The 19,379-nt window shown below is 39.2% G+C and overlaps 1 protein-coding gene across 1 annotated transcript; it reads right to left on the minus strand.

Moving 5' to 3' along the window:
• Positions 1-799: 799 nt before the first annotated feature.
• On the minus strand, positions 800-19,272 carry FKTN (fukutin). The gene is made up of 10 exons (XM_009334312.1): positions 19,129-19,272; positions 17,730-17,789; positions 14,696-14,899; positions 12,936-13,213; positions 11,346-11,478; positions 9,556-9,685; positions 8,297-8,430; positions 7,247-7,374; positions 2,843-3,200; positions 800-1,432 (listed from the first exon to the last, which is right to left on the minus strand). The coding sequence occupies exons 1-9, from the start codon at positions 19,231-19,233 to the stop codon at positions 2,987-2,989; spliced, it is 1,386 nt and encodes a 461-aa protein (XP_009332587.1). The 5' UTR covers positions 19,234-19,272; the 3' UTR covers positions 800-1,432; positions 2,843-2,986.
• Positions 19,273-19,379: the final 107 nt, after the last annotated feature.

The following is a 19,379-nucleotide window of genomic DNA, read 5'->3' on the forward strand; positions in this document are numbered from 1 at the left end:
CACGTACATACCTTCCTTTTTGTAACCATCTTTCACGGCTTTTGAAAATGGCTCTTTATGGTCCCTCCTCTTCAGGCAAACTATTTCTTCAATCTTTCTCTGCAGTTATTCTAGAGCTTTGAACATCTTGCTACCCTCTTCTCAGCTCCTGGGCATTCCTTGAATAGGCTCTGCTACCTTTAACAGTTACATATATGTAACGTGCTTTTTTTGCTACATGAAAGTCAAGGTACTTGGCATGTTGCAGCTTAAGACCTTAAATGCCTAAAAGAATTTAGAAATTGGCCTCCTCTCCAGAGCACTTTCAAAATGAAGATAGTAAGTTAGGAAGGTAACACAGAATTAAGAATCCATTTCAGATGAGGCAATTCAGGAGAACCTAAAAGGAAACAAATGCCTAGATTTGGGTGTTTCCGTGGGGAATGGTAAGGCTTCAGCCTCACGGCATGCCTTCAAAGAGCGCTAGTTCTATGATGTTTACACCGCTCCGTGGGACACAATCCTACAAGCCGGAAATCTGCGGTCAGCACACTGCACAAAGCATGACAGCAGACACACAGAAGTGCAATGTGTTTTGCAACTGCAGGATGCTTTTTCCTACATATGGGCACCTGCTTTATGCCAAGTATCTTTGTTGTGTGCAAGTATCTTTATTAAAAAATAAAAGCCTGAGATAGACAGTCAATAAGCAGTGTAAGAAACAGTTCAAAATTTTTCTCTGTGCGTTATGACATGGTAACTGCAATGAAATGTGTTAAATGCTGCCCAAGATGACAAAACAAAGGATGAAACAACATCGTGAGTTGCAAATTAGACTCTCCTTCCTTTAATCAGTGTTAAATATACACTTGTATCTTCCGGAGAGAAAATATTTTAACCTGAAGAATAACTTACAGGTATAATCAACTATTTAAGACATCCTCCCTTTCAGGGACATGCATTTTTTTCCATTAGTCTTTCCATCTACAAATACAAAGTCAAAAATTTGACAGGATTATAATTTTCTGATAGTATCTTTTCTTTCACTCTTAAACACCTATCACATTTGAAAAACTTACAGGCTTATTGTATGTTATTAAACAAAAGTTCACAACAACAGAGTTCTGAACACAAAAAACATAAGGACATTGGCTTTTTTGATTTTAAGGAAAAAATACAAAAAATTCTACCTGAGAAATTATCCCTTATGACATAATGTTTATTTTACCAAGTAAACGGCATTAGCAGGATTTACATCTCTCTCTTCTTAATTAGGCAAAGCTAACAAAGTTACCACACCAATTGAAGAGCCAGCATGACAAGCTGTTGCCAGAAGCTGAGTAATTTACTCCAGTGCTTCAGTGGCAGGAGACTGCTGGAACTGAGAGGATTGGCAGGAAAAAGCATGCAGCACACTCCAGGATGAAAACAGCAGGGAAGCCCCAGAGCGCACCTGGAATGACACAGTAGTAAAACCGCCACATGGCAGTAGCTATTTCATCTCTCCAGAACTGTACACATTTGGATACACAGCCAAAAACTGCAGATCAACAGAATGCAAACCACAGGCTCAGCCTACCTCTACCCAGTGAAAGGTGGAAAAGCTGTGACCTTTCTGGAGATAGCCTTTCTGCTTTAGCAAGGAAAGAATGAATACAGGTTTGTTGCAAGTAAACATGAGCTCTATTCAGTACCTTGACACTGGTTCACAAGTACTCCTGGGTCTGTACTGTGTATTATAGTCATAACTCACTAGCAGCTATAGCGCCCTTGTCTTCCCTGCACAGCAGGACTGGAACAAGCTTTGACACACACGCTCATATGAAAGCTATTATCCCTCTCCAAAATACTGAAGAAGAACGCTTACTTCATTGACCAAAAGCACAAGCAGAAGCAGGAGGAGCGAGTTGTCAGGCTTCCACTTTCGTCCAATCCAAAGCCTAATGTTACACTAACACTTCACTTGCAATTATGCTACTGCAAATTTGATAGAACAGTTGGTATTTATACATACTTCTGCTTAGGCTTAGAGAAAAGAGCTGTGATTCTCCGAGATCTCTGTTCTGTGAGCCCATGTTAAACAGAAAACTATGAATACTCCCATTTCTATCTACTCATAAGAAAGCAGGGATAGCTATGATTTTCTAAAATCTAGTCAAAACTTTTACATGGAGAACACACTAATTGGGACATCAAAACCAGAATTTTTTTTTTTTTCATGGGAAAGACATCCCTGTGGCATACACCTTTATGTTCTTTAAAAAGAAAAAAAAAAGCAAAAAAAAAGCAGATAACATTCCCTGTCATAATTGCATGCAGTGGTTAGTTCACAGAAAACCCAACTGTTACTGGAAGATCTCCGATGTGGATAGTTTCTGCTTTCATTCATTTAGTATTACACTGTTACCCAATACCTCCTATACGTAAAGCAGGGGGGTCACATGGGTTCTGTGTAATAGAAGGATTCCACTCCCAAGAGCAACCTGTCACATTTCATAGGGACATATCAGTCTCCAGTCAGGCACATTTGAGGTACTCATAACTCTGGTGTTTAGAAGTTGAATATTCACAAGGTCTCCTCCAAAAAAAAAGAGGAACTTCTGTGGGATTTTTCCATCCTATCCCTCTCTTAAGCTTGAGAAGTGAACAGTCCCAAGCTTTTGATGATCCCACGAAAGTCTAAGCCACCTGGCCGCTGTTTACATTTAAATAGCCAACTGCCCATAAGTTTACCGCACCATTTCTTCTCTATTCCCTTTCTGCAGTTTTTCTTTCAGCCTCCCTTCTCTTCAGTTGCCCCGTCCTGCCTTTAATCTTTTCCTTTAACTACCTGGAAAATGCATGATAAAGGTGAAAAAACCACCTGTTAAGCAAAAAAATGTACAGGTCTCCTTAGGAAACAGGTGAGAAGTTATGAAAGGAATGGATCTTGATGCCTTTGGGAAATAGGAAATTACAAACTGGCAGTTTCAAGGATAGCAGGCATGCTCTATTAGCAGTCATGTGGTCAGTAGATTTGAATGACATCGTCCCATTCGTTGACAGGCCAGACGCCATTGTACTGCACGTTGGATGGTGAGCTCTTCCAGTCCCACGTCTTCACAGGAACCTTCCAGTCCGGGCCATAGTTGGCTTCAACATACTGACGAGTTTCACAGGGCACGTGTACCTTGAGTTCTACAAATTCAGTCCAACACAGAGTGAACTTTGGAAAGAGATACCTGTGTCATAACAAAAGAACATGGTCACCAGCAGAAGACTGAAATACAGCTCTAAATAAGTTCATGGAGAAAGCAAGCAACTGCAGCGAGTGGCCATGTTACCTTTATAATATTTTTTTTCTTATTTCACAGCTTCCCGTCTATGAAATATTATTTACGTACTGGACAGGGGCGTTGTTAACCAGTTACCGTTGATAACATTTGCCACATGTTCTTAGGAAGGAGCATTTCTAATTCTTTTTCTGCTTATTCCCATATCATTCTGCCACCTATAGGAAATCACTTAGTCCCTGTCTCTACTTTTCCACTTACAAAATGGATTTAAGAGTTACCTCATTTAGAAGGGTGTCAAGAGGATGATACATTTTATTTGGTAGGGTAGATTTTGAGAAAAGCAGCATTAAATACTGTATTATAAGTCAGGCCTTTTTCAAAAAACAAGTTTTTACCTTTCTTCAATCTTACCAAACAAAGCATGCGATTCCCCTTCAGTACCCGTGTTTAAACATGGTGCCAGACTTGGAGCAGCTGCAAAGAATTACGATACAGCTGCCACCCTGTACTTTCTGAAACCGTATTGGTCCATTCAAATTTAAAAAATAATTTATTCTACCATGCTGACCTTGTTCTGTACCTGTTCTTTCCTGTAGAAGGGCCAACATAAGCCCTACCTATAACTATGCTTACACTAATGAAGTTCACAGGTAAATTTCACAGTTTGATCAGAATGACATCCTATAGGAGCCCAGTGTCAGTCAATGTGTTAAACAAGTAAATACCAAAGATTATGTCCTATTCCTGCAGAGCATCTCTGCCACTTCTGAAGCTGTGAATTCTTCCACAGAGAAAAAGTGATCTTAAAATTCCTTTTCACAGGTCAAAATGAAACCATAAGCACTTAGACCTTTTGAAAAAGAAGGTTAAAAGATTTGTGCATTTGCATGAATTAGAGACCCCACGTGTTCCTCTAAGCATAAAGCTAATTTTATTTCTAAGCGCTGAGCAAACAGTTTCAGAAAATAAAACAACCTTGCTTTTATGCCTTAAATGGAGGGAGAGAAAAAAGTGATCAAGCACTTTTGGGTATATATCCAGAGACTACTGATTTATCAAAAAAAAACAAAAAAATGCCAGCTACCAAGGGGAAAACAAAGTAAACAAACTTTGTTAGTGGATCTATAATCATCAAATAGCTGTTTAGCTGTTATTAACACAGGAAATCATTCATCTACCAGAATTGCAGTGGGCGTGCATACGCAAAAGCTATCAGCAAACCACTGAAATAATATATCCTCCAGAGAGTGAACTCCGAATAATAATTCTAAGGAGAACCAATGGATAATTTAAATAAATTAATCTGCAAATTAAGAAGTCAGTTGGAAATTTCACCAAAATAATTATTTAACTATTATTAAAATCAAATGTTTACATTCAATGACGAAAAATGTAGCTTTCAGTGATGCTTCACACTACTGGAATCCTTGCTCATCGTTTGCTCATTCCAAGTGGCCAGGATAAGGCTAGGTACTCTTCCAATTTCAGTCTCATCAATCTTTGGACATAAACTGAAAAGATTTTACACTTACAAAGAGTCCTCTATGTTAAGAACCTACAGAATTAACTCATATTAAGGATTAAAGCATACAGTATAGATTTGATTCCCAGATTCACTTTTTGTAAATACTTATTCTCTGCTGAAGAATGCAACTGTCCAGCATTAATTCTGTAAACAAATAGGTGGTCTCAACTGCTGTAACTTCAAGACAAAATAAGGAGGACGTACATGCTTGCTTGTATCTGCACGGTTGAGGAAGTATTTGTGTACATGAAAACGCAAACCATACAGCCAGACTTGTAAGGTTTAGAAACCAGCTCTCCCAAGGAAACAGAGACTAAAAATGGCTAATGAAAAATATTTTTGAAAGTAAATGAGAAATACTTTCATTCTTCATACTTTTATTTAGCAAGATACATAGAAAGTATGTCTATGCGAATATTTAGCTTTCTGAAGAAAATGTCTTTTACCCCTCATTTTTAAAAACATAAATATCTTGGAATAGAACTCCTGCCCTTATCTTTGATGATCTAGTAGCAACCAATAGCTCTTCTGATACCACATAAACAGCTGGTGAGATTCCTTTAAAACTGTTAAGTGGACTTCGGATTCAGTATGATCAATCACTTGCCTTTTGGCTGACCTCCTCACTTTACTTTCCCCCAAAATTTTGAAAGGACTGAAGACTAAGCAAAATTGACAGTCATTCTGGTGTTGCAGGCATTCAGATCAAGCACGCTAAATCATCACATCTCACAACTAAAAAGCCATGATCTTTTTTCTCTTTCTGAGAAGGTATTTGGAATAATACATATCTGCAATTATTTGGCTACGCATTCTGAACAGCCATGTTCTGTCAGGTATTGGGGCTTTTATAATGGTAAACAAGCAGTTTTCTTGCTCTTTTTCTGTATGGATTAAGTACAGTAAAATACGCCTAAGAAACACCAGTTCAGAATTAGTGGCTTCCTTACACTACTATAGGCACTACTTCCTTACACTACTATTTGTCTAAGCAAATTAGTTCTTATTGAACTAGAAAGCCATGTTTGTAAACTTTGAAAAAATTTACCACCAAAAATAAGTACTAGTCTACAAGAAAAGGAAAGTGTTTTATGAAAGCTGGAGTTCCAAAAGAGCTGTGCTATCCTAGGATACAGGAGCTGGAGCATAGCACAGGTTCACATCTACCTTCTATTCTCATGCATTGGACCAGTCATATCAAAGGGGGAAAAAAACAAAACACAGCTCTCAAGTACCCACGGTCTGACGCTACAATGGAATTTTGAAAGAGCACATCAACTCCACTGGCATGGAAACAGCTACTGCAATTTAGACAGAACAGAAGCACAAAGAAAAGGAAAGGAATTTATTGTTCAGCTTCCTCCTCAGAATGCATCACACAAAATCCTCCAAAATCTTGTATGGAAAAACAGACATTAAGCCTGCTTTGGAAAACTACAAAATTGTTGCTGTATTCTAAGAAAAACACTCTGCAACATACCACATTTTCTGTGGGAATATTCCAAGAATTCTTCCTTTAGTCTATTTTAAGTGTGCTTTTTGACTCTGGTCATCAAAATATCTTCCCCAAACTTTGTTTATCATTTCAAAACAAAGATAACTAAGGCAAGGACTCAGACATTATCACCATCTGGACGACAGTGTTCACTAAGTTCCCATTAGCTAAATATAAGCAAATACAGTTCAGGCAAAATATGAAAGATAATGAAATCCTGTAGAAGTCAACAAGGTTTTCAACTAGTCTGCAACTGTCTCTTTCTGAGTTAAGGCTGGTGATGGAAAGAAACAAATCTAGTTATCAAAACCCATGTTCAGTTTGCTGAGTAGATTAGAAAGCTGTTGCACTTATTTGCTGATTTAATACTGGAAGGTATGAAGCAAGTAATGTGGGATCCTACTTAAAACTCCATTTTCAGAACATGAACTACAAGGTCTGCAGTAGTCATCTGCATTGCTGTCACAACATTACAGTCAATAAAGTATTCCAAATCATTACCACAAAATCCAAAACTATGGGGTTTACTTTGCAAGGACAATTGAGGCTTTCTGCCATAATGCTCCGTCGTCGAGACAAAGGCCTAAGGATTCATTTTTTACTGCAAAATTAGTTTGTGCAACAAACACAGTTTTAGAGACTTCTTTCTCACCTTAGCTGTTTATTTAACTGAGAGCTTGCCACAGTCCAGATAAGATCTGCTTGATACATGACATGCCAGCACTGCTTTCGATTTCACGAGAGAATTGACATTTGACAAGCCCAGCACCTCTCTAGTAAGGCATAGTACTGTTCTCTTTCTACTTCTCTGGTCTCAAAGTGCAAAATCTCTACTGATACTCCTCCGATAACTGCCTTTCCCACAAAGAGCACAGACTTTGCCAGGCAACAACACACAACACACAAAATGCCAACACTAAACACTAACTTGTTCAATTTCTTTCCTATTAGAGATACAAATCCAGTTCATACTTAAATTTCTTGCCCGATTTGGCCTGAGTTCCTCCATTCCATATGTGGTCATCCTCTTCATAGAAGAAAAAAATATCAAGTTTCACATCGTCTTCTCCCTGGAAAGAGAGTTCCAAGCTGTCTTCTACCTGCAAGACAAAAATACACACCGTATGTACTCATAAAAATACAAGGCTACTTATGTCAGCAGGTTTCAGAAAACAAGTTTATTTTGGTCAGGTATGCAGAGTGACTCCTATCGTAACTGAAGAAAATACACTAATTCTGCAATTTCTTTTTTTTTTTTTTTTGATGCCTTGAGAACCCTGGAAATTTTCTGAACCTCAGTGGGACTACCTTCTATTTCCTCCCTTTAGCCTCAAAAGCTTCTGCACCATCTCCTTGTCCTCTGCCAAAAGCAAAATAATCTCAGTGAATAAACACATGATTAGTAGGTGTCTTCATTTAACACACTTCCTCTATGATAAATCACTCCCTAGGACCAGTAATGATATATCACTTGAACTATGGCTGAACCTTCATATTCCTGTAATTTTGTTTCTTCTCTCTACCATTCTGCAGTCTACATTCTGAAAACGCTAAATAAAGATCCACATAAGCTAATAATGAACAAAGCCAGTGCCCACCTCAAGCCATCCTTCCCTTTCTGCTAGTTTTACATAGAGGGCTACAGATAATCTCAGAGCTACCACCAATCCTCCTGTATGATAAGGCCCATCCAATCTCAAAGACTAAATTCTACCTTAATTCTTAAGTTTCCCTAGCACCGACACAGATTAGAGCCCTCAAAAACTTACTAAAAATTTCTTCTGAGGTGGAATTCAGACTCCCCAAACAGGGCTGAAGCTATTAAGAAAGGTGCTTTCTCACACACTGTCCAAGAGAACACAGAAAAATCAACAAGATTATATGTTTAGGTAAAACTCTAATGAGCAAATGTCTGCCAAGGAGACTTCAGATACCCACTTCTACATAAGTGATTTGCAGCTGTACCCAAACTTACGAACCTACAGAAAGACACATGAAGCAAATTGTTCATTATCTATGTACCTTGCCAAATTTGTGCTTCAATGGTAACCCTGCTTTCTGAAAGGCTGGAATGATATCTGCTTTGTAGTCCTTTATAAAGACTCCCAAATCCACATCTTTGCTGTGAGGAATGACATTGCACTGTCTATACCAGCCTGACGGAAAAAAAAAAGGAAAAAAACAAACAAGTTAATTCAGGAACATGAGAAATATATCAATAGAACAAAAGCAACATAAAAATGAACTGCCGTAAGGTCACCAGCCTTATGAATGAGGCCATAAACAAGACTTCTGTCTTTCTCTAGTATGAAATGAACCACATCGAAGAAAACAAGTATTACTGCACTTATAGCCAGCTCCTTCCTCCAGAAAGCCAAGAATGAGAGAGAAAACACTAACTCTTTCAAAGATAAAATATCTTCAGTTTTCTAATCTAAATGTCTTTAAAGAAAAAAACATTCTTTATCTGGGCCCAAATCTAATCAGCAATGAACAGCTACAGGGCTACAGCTGTGCTTTTAATTTGAAACTATTATTTTAAATAGTATCTGAGATGTTAATCATCTTTCAAGCACCACTGCAAAACAGTAGACAAGAAGTGGGACATCCTTTTGTCTGTTTCATTAAAGCAGCTTTTAGTAACTGTTCATTCAGAAAATTATATTCCCTAGGACTAAACAAATACAAGTCGAATGTGCACACACATGAGTTTTTAAAACCTATTTCAATAATAAAAGAATCTTCACCAGTGATAAGATACTACTTCCATCTTCCGCAGAATTGAAAACTTGCAGTACCTACTCTAATATGCTGACATTTTATTAAAAGCATGTTTTAAAATGAATAAACTATATTTTAAAAGTCAGTGATGAGCACCAAATTCCATGGAAGAAAAATCAGGTGTGAGTCTACACGGACAGCAGAAATATGTGCCCATCACTGTGTTTTCCAACTAGCATTTCAGTAAATTCTAAGCCACACAATTTAGGGAATTGCTGATTACTTTCTAAGCAGTGATGAACACAACACAGATAATTGCTAACAACATGAAATGCTTCACTGGAAATTTCCTCAGCATTCAATCCTCATTCCTCAAGTTTCTAAAGAAAAAGCATTTTGTCAGGAGCAAAAAAGCCTATTTCAGTACAGCTAATGCCACATATTACCTTCCAACCCGGTACATTTAGCTGCTAACCTCAGCTGACATCACAAGCAATAGAGGATGAAATGTTTAAAATTTCAGATGAGTTTAAAAATGCAACGTAACACAAATGTTTTACCAAGGCATGTTCCACTGCTCAGCCAGAACTTTACTCCTAAGTTATTCAGTGTCAGGGCAGCCAGATGGAGCAAGGATTTTGCTTTTTTTCTGAACTCCACTGCATCAACAGAAGCATCATCAGGATACAGCTGGAAGGCAAAGGAAGAATAAGCAAGCTATTGTCAGAAAGCAAACTTGTCCCTTCATTTTTCAATGTCCTAAGAAAAAATGACCTTTAAAAATTTACTTAACTAATATCTGGGCAGTATCTGTTTTCACATATACAGCCCAGTCTAAGAACATGCACTAGAATGCCAAGTTAAAATTTAAACTCCGAAACATCAACCTTCAGTTTTTACAAACTATCAGAGTGTAAAGTCACAATAAAGTAGAATAAGAATATATGTATTAGACACTGATTCTCAGGACGTGGCAACAACACAGATGAACCCTAGTTCTGCACACACTGAAGCCAATACCCACAGTCCAGGGGGAAAACGGGCACAGAAATCAGTTACTTCCAGCACATTAGTTTATTTGGCGCCACCAAGTGCTACAACTGGATGTTGACAACTTCTGCCATATAGTAGAAACAATGCGAACAGAAGATCACGTTCATCTTCCAGGTACAACTGTGGCAAGATCTTCTGTAATGCAAAGCCAAAAACACCACAGCAGTCTGGGCAAACATTACCAAATCACACACAGGAACAACGCACCACTCAGCTTCATGACTGATTTCATTAAGAGCTCTTGGGCAACAAACAGTTGAAATGAATACTTACTTTTCAAAACAGATGCCAGCTGCTTATTTCAATATTAAAGCTCCAGCAAAGTTCAATATAGCTTCTGAGGCACATTTGCTCTGCCTGTGGTGATTACTGCCTGGAGGTTTTAGAGCTGAAGTGGAGCATGCTTACAGTTTCTGTCCTTTACAGGTGAAGTGACAAGACACAGGTACCCTGGGGTAGAGTAACCATCCTGCTAAATGTATGGGGAGCTACAGCCTACTAGACTGAACAAGGATGGTATTTCCTTCCCTGAGAAGTCCCTTCCCCAAGACCTCAAATGTCTGAAGAATGGAACCTCTAGTGTCCTCTTTTTTCCCCTTCCATGAAATCAGAGATGGCTCAAATTCAGTGACCTGATTCTGATTCCAGTCTTAACTGTGGTAACTCTTGACCACTTTATATCTTGGCCCTTTTCAAGTTAGGACAAAATGCTCCCCATATTGCAGCAGAAAGTTTTCTACCATCTGCTAAATCAGGTAGCAATATTCTAAAAAAAATGCTCTAAGTGGTGAAAACATTAGCTTACATGGTCAAAAAGCAACAAATAAGTCATTTCGGAATGAATATACCATTTCAAATAAACCAAACTAGGAACGTGGAACTGCAGCACGCGGTTCAAAAGAATATAAAATGAAATATTACTTAGAACTTTGAGAATTGCCATAAGGAAAATTTTCAACCACAAAGATACCCAAGATCTTAGTCTTATTTACGTGAAATCCATTTAACAGTAACAATGTGTGAGAACTATGGCCATGTTGGTTACCTCTTCTCAAAGTTTTGGAAAATGGAAAAAAAATGCGCTCACAAGTAAAAAAGACAGACCATGATTTTCAGTTAAAGTTTTAGTTTTACTACCACTTACTAAACTCTTGTGGATTGAGTCTCAGAGACTGTATTTAGCTTTATGTATGTGAACAGGCACATCTAGGTAAAAAACAATGAACTGTTTGTGGGGTTGGGTCAATCAGTGAAAACATACATTACATCTCAGAGACACTACCTGATTACCACTAACCTGAAAGAAAGCCCGAGCTTCTCTGTACCTACATTCAAGAAATCTAGAGTGTGACATCTCCTCTAGAAAACTGGATGGATTTTTTGGAATTTGAACTTTTAAGTCATCAATGGAAACAAGCAGAAGTTCTGGCCTGCAGGGAAAGAAAGATGACACATTATCCCATTCAATTCCTTTACAAACCACAAGCCACTTTTTCCTCTAGCTCAGGTTAAAATCTTAATGCGTACTACTAGCAGTGACTCCTCTGTCCAAATACACCCAAAACCGGTTATGAAAGAGCAGCAACAAGAGCTTCAACAAATTCCCCATGCACTTCCAAATTTTGTTTAAAAAGAAATTTGATGCCTATAAGCCCATAGTTAAGTTTGCCAGATCACCGATTCCTTTACTGACTCATGACTTGCACTGAATTTGTTCAGAGCTGCTGTTCAGTGCATTTGAAAACTCAGGCTATTTATTTGGTTGTCTAAAGTATGGGATGCACTTAAGAACCAAATTTTACCCTGTACTTTGAGGTTATTTGCATTTAAAATTTAAAAACTGTTCAGCCTTCACAATGAATGAAAACAGCTTACACAGTCAATTTCAAACGTTTAGGCACATACCCAGTACAGATTCCATGTTTTAAAAGGAAGAAAGAATGGAGTCATTTTTAAGGAAAAAGTTAAACAGATTTATTTTGACCTGTGAAATGTTTGGCTCTTTTTCTCCGATTTATGACAAATACACACACCCTACAGGAACACTGTTCTCAAAGTGGCATGTGCTTCGCTCTGAAAAGCGACAAGATTTGCCATAATCTGTATTTCCTGAAATACTCTATTGAAAGCATTGTAAGAAAAGGCAGACATTTACAGTAACTTTACCAGTGTAATGCAAAGTTTAAGCATAAGAATATGGAAAAATAACACCACCAATTCAAGCATTTATGCAAGAAAGGAGTCCCCTCAGCACATTAAGAGCATGAGTTAGATGCAATGGTTGGCACACGTCTTTGTGGTACAAATGTCACCTCTCTTTGTTCATGTTCTTTACCACTGATTATTTGGACATTTACTGAATGGATTTCTGTTGCTTCCCTTTTTCTTTTAATGTTCCATATCTGTATTCAACTTTTGGATACATATCGCTATAGAAAGAACACCAAATATGTATCAGCTAGTACTAAATCTCTTGCCGCTTCTACTTTACCCCTTGTGTTGATAGCACAGATGGCTATCAACAGATTTCAAGCTTTTAAATATATTAACAGTAAACCACTGACTTTAGCAGAAGATCCTCTGGTACATTCAACCTCAGTCATGACTTCTTCTGTCATCTTTCTGCCTGCTTCGACCTGGCTACACAGCAACTACTTTCTCTAAAATGTAGTTCTTAATTTATAAATGGTGGGAAGCTCTTGTTTTCAGGTAAACTGAATTGGATTTACCTTCATACCTTAATTTACCTGCACTTTGAGGGCCGAACTATTACACATGAGCTAAATTTTACAACCTGACTTTAGGAAAGGGTGCAACTTTATATACAGGAGAAATGTTATTTTGGAAGTGCCATTATGTTTTTTTGCCTCCTCTGTTTTGAACTCACTTTTCATATGCTCCAGGGTAGCGACCAAAGTGGAGTTTCCGGAAAGGCACAAACTTTCTGTCCATATGTTGCTTGAGCCTCAGGGGGCCATGCCACAGATAATTACCACTCCTCTCATAGAAGACCACCAGGTGAATGGCATGAGATGCCAGTTTAAATATGTAGTGCAAGGGAATTTCAATCCCAGACAGGTCATCCATCCCATCCAAGCGAGGGTCCTTGTTTAAAATCTTTAGCCACTGGAACCCCATTTTCTCAGCAGTTCTAAAAAGGCCCACCTAAAAATAAGGGGGGGGGGGGGGGGGGGAGAGAGAAGCTAAAGATTAGAGAAAATTGACTGCTAAAGCCTTATTATTAACTGACTTTATTCCCAATTTTCATTTTCTAATCAGACAAGCACAAACTACTCAAAAATTTCTAAGACCTTAAAGATCAGCAACCACAAGCAAATCCAACCACTCTATATCCTTGTCTTAAACTCTGTCCCTCAAACTATTCAATAAAACAACAAATAAATGTTGTAGGCAATGCTTGGACTAGGTTTGCTCCTTGCCATAGCACCCTTCTCTGCACCCTCAAACTGTTCTCTAAAGTTATTCTTGTGCCAAACTTGGAGTTTGTAAGTCCTTGAACAATGATACCACTAATACAAAAACAATTACTGCAAAATCTTCTTTTATTATGTACATAAATATTTGTCTAAATCTCACCAAACACCGAACGTTGCACTAGGTAACAGGCTTTCATATTTCCATAGAAAAAGGGAATGAAATTCTGGCTGATAAGGAAAGAACCAATCAGCATCTGAAGACCCTTTCAATTACCTCCCTTGAAGTGTTTTATACAGGCATATCAGCTTCTCCTCCGGATGCTACAGATATTATCAATGAGCCACAAAGGAATGGGGAGACAGATTTATATTAGTGTACTGCCACACAACCTTATTCTCAGTTTCTTTAATTCCTTTATAGCTATGGGTAAAAACAACTGCCTGATCAGACCCAGAGTGCCACCACTCTTCACTTGAGTGTGACTCCTTCAGTAAAATAGTCACAGACCATTTTAATGTCTCCTGCTTTTTCTTTAATAAAAAAAAAAAAAGCTGTTTGTCACTGTTATCTTTAGTCAGTATAAATTAATCTAATAAATACTTCCAGATGACACTTAATTGATTAAATAATCTTGGATTCCATTTTGTCCTTCATCACATGCTACACCTCTATTTTTAACACATCCATTTAAAAATCTCAGAACTCTGAAGAAAAGCAGAGATACCAATACACTAAGTGACAAAATAAAATGGTGTTAAGTACAAGGATGTACTAAAAGAAATGTAAACCAGCAGACTATGATAAACTTTCTAGCCTTGTCACATCAATACCTGCATTTCCTCCTTGATAGATCTCCAAACTCGAGATTTATTACGACTGTACCTACATCACAGGCTTAAGGTTTTCCTTCTACCTTTCTAACAGACCACTTTCCTTTTTCTTTTCGGTGTGGCCTCTCAGTGCAAGCATTCACGAATATTGCAGACAGCTTCTAAAAACTTTTAGTTATCTGTAAATGACTCTTAATGTAGCCGGGCTAGTGCCTGGATACCTTCTACTTTAAAAAAAGTTTCCTCTACCAATACCTTTACAAGATTTCCACACAATGAATCAGAGGTCTTAATACAAACACGGAAGTGTTGTCACAAAATCATAGAACAGTTGAATGCATTACAATACACAAATGTGAACTGAAGAAAAGGCACTTACTTCATGTTTCCACGTTTTGTCCAGTAATGCAAATGTAGTAAAGTCTCTTGGAGCGCAAAAATACTTGCATTCTGGACTAGGACCATCAGGAGAACTTCTGATCTGTTCAATGTCTTTATCAACCAGTCCCAGAATCAAAGGATCGATCAAATATACTGGTATATTGTGACTGGATATTAAGCCTAGGAACTTCCTAACCACATGCTGTTTAACAGAGGATAAAATTAGAAGTTAGAAACGCCATCTTTAAGCGCACAAAGGTTAATACATTAAAAGTCTTTGACAGAAGGAAAAAAAAACAACCCACTGACAGAAGGAAATCTTATCTCCCAATACATTTTCTGAGCGTGCACTTTACTTCCATGAACAATTGTGGAAACGGAAATTTTCTCTTTCAGAAGAACAGGCTGCTCTCAGGCTTTCCAGATCTCTAAGACTAGAGGAAAAATCTTTCAGCTTCGATTAGAACTTTCTACAAGTTAAAGCACTCTAACTCTAGCGTATTAGACTTGAGTAATGGACTCTAGGCTAAATTCTAGATTCTTTCCAGCTCTAGATTGAGTTGGAAAGCACTTGAATAAACTAGGGATTATAGGATCAGATGCGATGCACATGTGGGTGCTGAAGGAGCTGGCTGATGTCATTCTGAGGCTGCTCTGCAACATCTTGAAAGGCCACAGTGGTCAGGAGCTGTTCCTCAAATCTGAGAAAAGGCAAATCTCATACCATCTTCAAAAAGGAGGATCTGGGGAACTCTGGTCACCTTAATTTCAGTCCCCGGAAGCTTCTGGAGCAAAAAGCCTTGGAAAGTCACATCCAAGCACATGAAGGACAAGGATGTGATTGGGAAAGCCAGCCAAAGGCGAACTGCACCTAATCACACTGACTGCCTTTGAAGAAGTCTGTGGGCAAGGCGAGAGCAATGGACACTGTTCATACTTTGACTTTAGCAAGCTTTTGACCCACTCCCAAACAGTATCCCCAAACCTCAAGCATGATGTCTGCTGTATATGAAGGGTGATTCAGTGAGAAAGTAGGAAGTGAGTGCTATCTACTGTTTGGATACTAGTACACCCAGGACACTCAACCATGGCAACACTGCCTAAGGGGTTAAAAGCCGTAGCAAGAAGGTGCTGTGCCTGGTGAGAGGATTTTTTAACGTGACTCAATGGAGAATTTTAATCAAGTACATTTAAATGTCCATGGCATACAGAAGATTTGCAGCAATCCTAGCCACACTGCTATCAAAAATGGAGTTGATGTATTTAACTGTAACAGTTAAATTTAATGACTTAAAGTACCTTTCTACTCAGAAAAAAATACTTGCTTAGAACAGCACTGTCAGGCTTTAGGTCTGATACATCTCAAGGTTTCTAGAAGAGGTGTGATAAGGGAAGACAATGGCCTACTGCCCAAGCTCTACCTGCTCAGCAAGCTGACCCTGGCTTTCTAACTGAAGCTCTAACCTTTCTCCTTGTCCAGCTGCTGAGTCTGTTCAACCAGACTCCACAGGCCAAACCTCCAATTCTGGCACAGGGCTTCGGCTTCAGAGAGGCATAAAAACGTGAATGAAGACAGAATGTGGATCAACAAACAGAATTTAGGCAGCAGCACTACATATGCTGTTCCAGCAGAGGCAAGGCCACCCTCTTAGTGATTTCAGCTACAGGGAGCTGAAAGGTAAGTGATGTGTTTGCATTATTTCTGTAACTAAAACTAGCAGACCAGACTGACGAACAGGAAGCAAATCTGTGCAAAAATATCTACTTCCCCCCCCCCGTCACTTCTCCAGGGAAACAGATGCTTCTAGTTGAAACTTAAATGATTGATAGAAAGAGATGGCGATGATGTCAAGCAGCTAAAAGAAGTGCATTCAAATAGAGTATTTTGGACTCATCATGCAGGGACTCTGAAGAAAGCCTGGAGTGCAACAGGTCCCTGGCAGCGCTGTGAAGCATCCTGCTTTGTTACTCATGACCCTGTAAGATCAAGTTAAAGCTTAATGAGAACTCTGTCCACAGACTGGCAGATTGGAAGCCCACTGTGACTATGCCACCTAACACCTAGCAGGTAGTTCCAAGGGGCGCCACCTCCAAGAACAGTGAGACATTCCTGGCACAAGCAAGCAGTCCACAGAAGACTTGGTTTGGATTATTCCCAAGAACAGCTCTTAACCAGAGCACCTTTCCTCTTGCTCAGCAGAAACAAGGCATTTAAATGGTTATTTTGCTAAGTAGCAACGTTATCATATTGCATCCAAAAGTGAAAGGCAGCCAGTTCCCAGGGCATCATTCTCTTTAACCATCTCTGCTGTTCTTCTACTGGGAGATCTGTTAACAAAAGACTTCTGTAAAAGTATTTCCAAACAAATGGTAACTACAAACTGAGCTTCTGATTCCCTGAGGCCAACATGATGTTTTGGTTGCACTCAATCCTGCAAACTTTAAGTAAGACACGACAAAAAAAATCACGTTGCAAGTATCTAATGGCACACAAGTATCTAATGGAATACAGCAACTGGTGAATGCTGAAATGTAACATTTTCCTGCTTGTGAAGAGTTTCATGCCCCAGCATAAGCAAGTAACACAAAACATTGAGCAGCAGGTTAAACAACTAGAGCGAGCAAAGAGGTGTTCTGTGACCTGAGACCTGCAGCCAATTCTTTTACCATGCTACTGACTATCAAACAAGCTGCATGTCAAATAAGCCAATCTTTTCAATACTCAGTCTGAAAGAACACAAAAGTCTGGATCAAAACTTCTATATCAGAAAGAACAAGTTTTGCTTCTTAAAATATTAACAACACTACTAAGGACTGCACAGGCAAAGGCTGCTAAGCTGTAACGGTTTCTCAACTCCATTTTAAACTGATGTTTTGAAACGCTTCGTAACTTTACTCAGTGAAGAATGTATCCCTTAACACTAGAAAATCCCCAGTGAAGAGGAAGGAGAACTGGACCCCGAGTTAGCAATCCCGTGTGAGTTCTCTGAGACTTGCAGAAGAGCTGTATGAAGCAATGACGTTATACATACCCATCTAGTGCTGTCTTGGCCTGACTGGCTTCCTCTGACTTTTGAAAAAACTGCTCCATTCTGTCAAAACCAAATAAGGGGAGGGGGAGGGAGAAAGAAAAGAAAAAGAAGTAAGTTTCAGTTGAATCCCTGTTTAGGATTTCTTAACAGGACATTCAGGGGCATTTATCCAGTTAGCACTTTATAATTATGGCTGTGGTTATGCCTCTGGTCACTCAACTACAGTACTGAATATGAAGTCATAAACAACCGCTCTGGCCTACTGTATTTAGAAGGACAATGCAAGCCTTGGGGCCTTACAGACATGCAAAGATTGCATGATCAGGCCTCAGGTTTCTAACTCAATGTGCCAGGAAATGTAAAATAGGAAGATGACAAACACAAAACACCGTTAGACAAACACCACTGGCGGAAAGACAGCAGGACTATGCCTCAGTCTTTCCAGATGTAGCCCTAGAGAATTAAATTTCAAAGAGAGTATACTCGTGTCATAAAGCCAAGGCGGTTAATGGCTCAGCTTTTAGCTTTTAAGAATTGTTTAGAATTTCTCATTCACAGCCTTCTTGTTTACAATCAGAAACTATAAGAAAGAAGTCAAAGGTTGTGGTACCACCTAGCACTAAGGCTGCCTGCATTTATTAAGAATGTCCTCACCAAAAGAAAACAAACTCAGGAAATATGATACCTACGCGGATCTTCTGTAACAATAAAATGAAGGCATGCAGTTGCAAGGAGTTCCTTTGTTGAATCTGCATTGCAACTGTCAACTATGAAGCCATCAAAAAAACAGAGTATTTCATTTATAGTAACATTCACCTCTTTTTCCATTACAGAAAATCACACTGAGCTAAACGTTCCACGGGTGGTATAAAAGCAGGATTTAATCCATAACATCTAGAAAATTATGAACGCTGAATCACAAAGCACCAAGACAACTGCAGAAGAAGCTGGGTTTTCTTTTAAAAACACCACTGTTGAAAAACCTGCAACCAATAAATGCTGCCTTCCTTGTTCCTTCAGAAAAGCCCTAAAGACAGCACCTGGTTTGACTTCGCTCTCAGTAAAAGTCACATAACGAGTAGGAAGGCTTGTGAAGATTAAAAGTCTCGGTGGCTCAAACCCGCAGCTGAGAACACATTTTAGAATTAATGGGATGCCTCTGTCTGACATAATGGCTTCAATATCAGGCTGACAATTGCAATCTGATTGTGTGCCTGCCACCAGAAACCTGCTCAGGCTACCTCGCTGCATCGTGTCAATACTACAGGAATTGCTAGCCATATGAGGGAAGTTTGGGGGTGCCAAAGGGTGCCAAAGCTGCTAAAGGACTCTGAAGAGATATTTAATTATACTCAGTTATTCCACAAAAGCAAGCCCGTGGAGGCCAGCTCTCTCTTACCTTCTGCGATAGGTAGAACTTGTAATAGTACAACTGGAAGAGGAGGAAAACCAGGCTTGTCAGAGAAAGGAGCGCCAGGACCACGTTCTTATTGATTTTCTGCATTAGTCTTCGGGGCGCTCTCGATCACCGCCTGGAAGCAGCGCGGCGTCGCTCATCTTCTCCGGTTTCCCAGCTCCTCCCTGCGCGCCGGCAGAGGAAAACGGGGCGCCGAGCAGGCCGCGCCGCCGGCCCGAACCGGGCGCCGCGGC

The sequence above is a fragment of the Pygoscelis adeliae genome, unplaced genomic scaffold (genome assembly GCF_000699105.1).
Source record: "Pygoscelis adeliae isolate BGI_AS28 unplaced genomic scaffold, ASM69910v1 Scaffold311, whole genome shotgun sequence".
NCBI classification, from domain to species: Eukaryota; Metazoa; Chordata; class Aves; order Sphenisciformes; family Spheniscidae; genus Pygoscelis; species Pygoscelis adeliae.

What these genes read in the sequence shown, in the direction of transcription:
- FKTN (XM_009334312.1), bottom strand. Translation starts at nt 19,233, where the DNA reads ATGCAGAAAATCAATAAGAACGTGGTCCTGGCGCTCCTTTCTCTGACA. An exon ending in AGTTCTACCTATCGCAGAAG is followed by an intron (nt 17,790 to 19,128) that starts GTAAGAGAGAGC and finishes TGGTTTTGACAG; the next exon opens with AATGGAGCAGTTTTTTCAAA. An exon ending in AAGCTCGGGCTTTCTTTCAG is followed by an intron (nt 9,686 to 11,345) that starts GTTAGTGGTAAT and finishes TTTGCCTTCCAG; the next exon opens with CTGTATCCTGATGATGCTTC.